Consider the following 6,365-nt stretch of genomic DNA (forward strand, 5'->3'; position numbering starts at 1 on the left):
TGCATTTTGATAGATGAGTATTGGTGCAACAGTTTTAAGATAACATCATCATTGTTGCATGTATTTTACCTGGCTGCATGTTTACTGCTGTGCTGGTCCACTTCAGCAGGTTGTACCAGTTCTGGATCAGGCTAAGTTTGATTCAGGAAAGTCAACAGTAATGCTCCATGTCTTTTTAACATCATTTTCCCAGCAAAGGAATTACTTTGATAATAAATACATGCTCTTTTTAAAAAAGGCTAATTAGCAACAGAGTTAAAAAAAGTCACAAATAACATTTCCTATGATTTTTTTTCTGAGTACTGAGATATGGATACGCTTGGAGCATCCCAGGAAAACAAACCTCTGATAATGACTGAAGGACCTCCAGTCTGTGCTGCTCCTGGGATCGGATCACTGCAGCTTGCTGAGGGATGAAAGAAGAGAAGAAATGTTCAGATATGGTCAAACCAACCATGTAACTACCTGTAAAATGTCTTTACCTGTTTAATAAGCACATCCTCTTTTTCCTCAAACTGTTCCAGAGCCTTGGAAACCTCAGACTTGAATCTACAACAAAAATGTTTCATTTCTTTCTCTGTAGAACATCTGCAAACTTTTACAGTGATGTTATCAGTGTACTAATGTACTACAGAAATGCTAATATGAACACACCCATGTCCCCAAACACAAATAAGAAAGCAATAACCTCTCTGTTTCCTCTTCTGTTATGATAAACTTGTCTCGCAGTTTGGGCTCTGCTTTATTGTCCCACCAGAACTTGTGCGTGTTTTTCCGGTGCTCTGGGCTGAAATGAAAAGCACTGAGTGAATTCCCTGCAAACTCCGCATGTGTTTCTCACAGGTTCTGATGTGTGATCTTACGTGCGCATGTGCTCCAGCAGTCCTCCGTACAGCACACTGATGTTACTGTCAGTCACATGTTTCTGCACCTCCAGCGCGCAGCAGTAACACCAGAACTTCTCCTCATGATGGGGACTGTATTTCTCCACCTGAGGATTTTTAATGGTCCGCCGTGCTTCTTTGACCTGTTATAACATGCAGAAATGTTATTACACACGCAGACGCAGAGCAACAAATACATTTATTACTGTTCATGGCACCAAACAGTATTTCGACACTCAAATCACACTTAATGTCAATGTGTATATATATATATATATATATACACATACAGTACATATATATGACATTTTGTGGTTCTCAACCATCAGCTGACATAGTTCATAGGTAGTTTGAACTTATACCTGAACTGACTTAATATAGCCACTAAATTTTATTTAACCAGGAAAAACCTGTCTGAGATTAAAAAATCTCTTACAGGAGTGTCCTGGCCTAAATAAGCAGCTTAATGTAACTTTTATACACAAAACCTATACAAACAAAAAAACATGCGACATTAAAACATTTACAGGTCACCGACTCATCCTCCAATTCTCACTTTGACACCACTTGATTAAAAGGAACTCCTTAAAATGCATACTTTATTTCATGTTTTATTATTTTATGCGTAAACCAATAAAGTGCAATCATTATGTGTGCCCAAATCGTATTTGGAGCCATTGTGGCAGCATCTTCAGCTAGTTGTCTTGTTAGCACGCTTACCTTTTCCGTGAATTTGACTAGAATTACTTTAAGTTTGCTCTGGTGGCTTTTCCCATAAATGTGTCCTTTTCCAGAAAAATCTGTTTTTCTGCAGACAGAGCAATAAAACGCGCCCATTTGGCTGTTTTGGGGTTTGTTTCTTTAGCGAATGCAAGCGCGATGTTGTCCAAACATAGTGACGTTTTGTGATTTCAAATATGCAGTAGCGCCCTCTTGTGGTTGGGATGAATTCCCCCACGCCACAAAAATATTAAGCATGATTGATTTCTGAAGGATCATATGACACTGGAGACTGGTGTAATGATGCTAAAAATTCCGCTTTGTCAACACAGGAATAAATTACATTTTAGGATATTTTAAAATAGAAAACAGTTTTTTTTCCCTTCATTGTAATACTTTCACAGTAACTGTTTTTAACCAAATACAATTGCCTGTAAAGCAGTTTGAACTGCATCGATTTGTTTGAAAAAGTGTTACATATTATATAAATAGAATTTGACTGATACATACTTTTTTTTATCAAAACAAAAAAAAACGTAATTCTGAACCTTTGAGATATAATACACTGCTAAAAAAAAATAAGGTGACACTTAAATCACACATTGGATTTCAATGAATGAAATATTAAGTTTGAAAATCTTTATTTATATACATTCTATAATTTGTTAAGAACAAAATTATGTGACAACAGGCAATGGAAACCAAAATCATCAACACACTGAGGACTGGATTCACAATCACACCAAAAATCCATGTAAAAAATGGGGGGGATCTCCTCCCAGACCTGGATCAGGGCATCAGTGAGATCCCAGACAGTCTGTGGCTTCAGATGCCCCGATACATAATGTCCCAGAGGTTCTCATTCAGGTCTGGGGAACGTGAGGGCCAGTCTACGGCATCAATGCCTTTGTCATCTAAAAACTGCCTACACACTCTAGCCACATGAGGCCGGGAATTATTGTGCACCAGGAGGAACCCAGTGCCCACTGCACCAGCATAAGATCTGACAGCGGCTCTGAGGATTTCATCCCGGTACCTAACAGCAGTAAGGGAACCAGTGCCTAGCACATGGAGGTCTGTGTGACACTCCAAGGATATTCCTCCCCAGACCATTACAGACCCACTGCCAAACCGGTCATGCTGGATGATGTTGCACACAGCATAACATTCCCCACGGCATCTCCAGACTCTTTCACGTCTGTCACATGTGCTCAGTGTGAACCTGCTCTCATCCGTGAAGAGAACAGGGCACCAATGTTAAACTTGCCAATTCTGGTGCTCTCTGGCTAATGCCAATCGAGCTGCATGGTGCTGAGCTGTGAGCCCAGGTCCCACTAGAGGACGTCAGGCCCTCACGCCACCCTCATGAAGTCTGTTTCTGACAGTTTGGTCAGAAACATTCACACCAGTAGCCTGCTGGAGGTCATTTGGTAGGGCTCTGGCCTCCTCGCACAAAGGAGCAGATGCCGCTCCTGCTGCTGGCCTGTTGCCCTTCCATGTCCCAGTCCAGCTCGCCTCATGTAACGGCCTGTCTCCTGGTATCTCCTCCATGCTCTTGAAACAGTGCTTGGAGACACAAAACCTCCTTACGACGGCATGTATGGATGTGTCATCCTGGAGGAGCTGGACTACCTGATTGGGTTGCAGGTACTGCCTCGTGCTACAGACAGTGACAAGGACCCTAACAAAACTAAAAACAATTGTCTATGGCCACCAGGGAGGTTTGGAGGTTGTCTTGCTGTTGCCTCTCCAGTGCACCTGTTGTAACTTTCATTTTAACCAAAACAGGTGAAACTGATTCACAATCACTTATGCTTACTATAATTGGACAGACTGACATCCCTGAAGTTTAAATGTCTGTGTGTGTGTGTCTGTCTGTCTGTCTGTGTGTCTGTGTGCCATGGCGATGAGGATGCAGTAGTTAACAGGAGGCCGAGGCCATCCGCCGCTCTTCAGGTTGATACTGTCCTGCAGGGCTCTCTGAAGCCTTCTGTTCTGCATCAGACCCAGTTTGCGAGTAGATGCTTTGGGTGTCCTCCCCTTGCGCACACCCTTTACCTTACGACAAACAGGCACATCTACAGAGGAAGCGTCCTCTTCATCTGTGAACTGGGATAAGGTGGAGATAGGTCAACTACATTAGATATCATCTTATTATAATAATAATCATCTTTCACCCAATTTTATTTTTTATATACGTGACATTCTCCTGACATACATCTCTCAGGTTTGCATGACATAATTGCAAAGTGGCAAACAACCAAAGTATGCAATGCTGCTTTACTCATACCTGATACTCGCTGGAGAGGGAGGTTTCGTGCACTGACTCATTCAGGCAGGTCTCATCAGGCAGTATCGCTGGGCGCAAACTCTTTTCCAGAACAGGTGTGGTGGTTCTTGGCAGCGCTGACTGCCGTGTCGGTGTTGGGGCTCTGGGGTAATTACTAGGGTACTTTATGGGGCAGGCTAAACTGGGATTCACCATCAGCCACAGATTAGGTTGTATTTCAGGCTCTTTAAAAGACAGAAACAATTAAGTTTGAAGTGCACAGTGACAAGACTTTAAGAAACTGTTAAATGTTGTTGTTCTTAAATCTTAAAGGAACATGCACAAGCTTCCTATCAGAATCTTTTATAATTGGGAACCAATCAGAAAGGACCCTCAAATAAGAATTCTCAGATAATAAAAGTATACAATTTTTCAGGATCATCTGGAATTACTGGATACATTGTGTACTATTTAGCAGTAATCCTACCTTTAAAGGAATAATCACACAAGGAACTATTTACCTTATTTTGCAATGCGGAATTAAGCCAATGTGCGAGATAAAAGTGCAGTCAATTGTAAAAATATTAGTAACACTTTACAATAATGTTCATTATTTAACATTAGTTAACTACTTTAGTTAACATGAACAAAACTTCTACAGCACTTATTAATCTTGGTTAGTGTTAATTTCAACATTTATTAATGCATTATTAAAATCAAAAGTTGTGCTTGTTAACATTAATGCACTGTGAATTAACATGAACAACTGTATTTTCATTAACATTAACAAAGATTAATAAATACTGTAATAAATGTACTGTTCATGGTTCTTTCATGTTAGTTAATACATTAACTAATGGAACCTTATTGTAAAGTGTTACCAAAATATTTGTCCTATAAACCAGTCTGTTTAGAAATATGATGATGCATATCAAGCATAATAAATGACTAACTCAACTTACAAATGGCCGAAACCACAATAATGTTAAAAAAAAAAGGATACGAGTCATCTATAAAAACAAATAATTAATTTGTATACATGTAAATTATCCAACATTTTCAGAAATATGTATTTTTTATTTCTCATAACTTTTTTTTTTTTTTTTTTACATTTTTAATAAATGTATTTATTTTTCAAAACTAACTTTTTTTACATTTTTTTTTTATTCAACTAGCCCAAATAAATGTGTGTATGCAGGCTATATGCATGTACAGGTGCATCTCAATAAATTAGAATGTCGTGGAAAAGTTCATTTATTTCAGTAATTCAACTCAAATTGTGAAACTCGTGTATTAAATAAATTCAATGCACACTGACTGAAGTAGTTTAAGTCTTTGGTTCTTTTAATTGTGATGATTTTGGCTCACATTTAACAAAAACCCACCAATTCACTATCTCAACAAATTATTGGTCTTATGAAGTATTCTAATTTGTTGAGATAGTGAATTGGTGGGTTTTTGTTAAATGTGAGCCAAAATCATCACAATTAAAAAGAACCAAAGACTTAAACTACTTCAGTCTGTGTGCACTGAATTTATTTAATACACGAGTTTCACAATTTGAGTTGAATTACTGAAATGAACTTTTCCACGACATTCTAATTTATTGAGATGCACCTGTATGTCTTTGTTTGCTTGGGGGTCTCTGACAGTAAAAACAGTGAAAACCTCTGATCTAAGGAGTTTTGTGTTGTTGTGTGTTGTCAGGAGGAGGCTGTAGAGTTGGATGAACACACCTCTGTTGCTGAGGGGCAGCTGGTAGCCCCTCTGTCCTGCTGCTGGTAATGATCTTCTGGAGATTCTCGCGTAGTGCCACTGCGCCAGATACTGGTCAGTCCGCTTATCATCTGCCAAACCACGAGTCAGTGTTGCCAGATTGGGCGGGTTCCCGCACAATTGGGCGGTTTTGAATTTGATTGTGCGGGTAAAAATTGGCTTGGGCGGGTGGACAAAATTTGGGCTGCTTTGGGGTCAGTTTGGCAGTTTTCAAACATATAAATTGCATAGGCTAATTGTTTAACAAATAAGTCCAAGTATGCATGTACTGCATCCAATCAGTCATCATAACGTTACTACACACACACACACACACACACACACACTGCAGAGGCGCTGGTGCTGATGTAAACGTCGACAGCCGCACTTATCACGAGGGCTCAGCAGACAGTCGTTATGATTCACGAGTGACAAGTTTTTAGCGTGATAAGTTATAACGTATCTGATTTTGAATGTAGTAGACTGTATATTCAAGTAATCACAATGCCTAAATATAAGTTAAAGAGTGGGAGAGTGACTCAACTCCAGGGCCGGAGTGGGACTCATTTTCAGCCCTGGAGTTTCATGCCGTAGACCAGCCCACTTTGTTTTTGTTTTTACTGGCCTTTTCAGTGCCGCATTTGCGCTTTCTATTATAATTTTTTTTTATTAGTGTTACAAGCTCTTGGTGCATAAAGAAGATCTGTAAAGTTGCAAAGACTAAAGTCTCAAATCCA

At 39.5% G+C, this 6,365-nt stretch overlaps 1 protein-coding gene across 3 annotated transcripts in view; it reads right to left on the bottom strand.

Moving 5' to 3' along the window:
* Positions 1-1,804, bottom strand: part of LOC107664297 (coiled-coil domain-containing protein 84-like) — a 10,473-nt gene extending 8,669 nt beyond the window's left edge. For all 3 annotated transcript variants that reach the window (XM_016454821.1, XM_016454822.1, XM_016454819.1), the window contains exons 1-6: positions 1,605-1,804; positions 864-1,027; positions 689-787; positions 483-549; positions 344-406; positions 70-131 (exon numbers count right to left, since the gene is read on the bottom strand). In XM_016454821.1, coding sequence (XP_016310307.1) covers positions 70-131; positions 344-406; positions 483-549; positions 689-787; positions 864-1,027; positions 1,605-1,721 — 572 coding nt within the window. In that variant the 5' untranslated portion in view covers positions 1,722-1,804. The remainder of the gene's footprint in view (positions 1-69; positions 132-343; positions 407-482; positions 550-688; positions 788-863; positions 1,028-1,604) is intronic.
* Positions 1,805-6,365: the final 4,561 nt, after the last annotated feature.

This window comes from Sinocyclocheilus anshuiensis, unplaced genomic scaffold (genome assembly GCF_001515605.1).
Source record: "Sinocyclocheilus anshuiensis isolate Anshui unplaced genomic scaffold, SAMN03320099.WGS_v1.1 scaffold339, whole genome shotgun sequence".
Classification (NCBI taxonomy): domain Eukaryota; kingdom Metazoa; phylum Chordata; class Actinopteri; order Cypriniformes; family Cyprinidae; genus Sinocyclocheilus; species Sinocyclocheilus anshuiensis.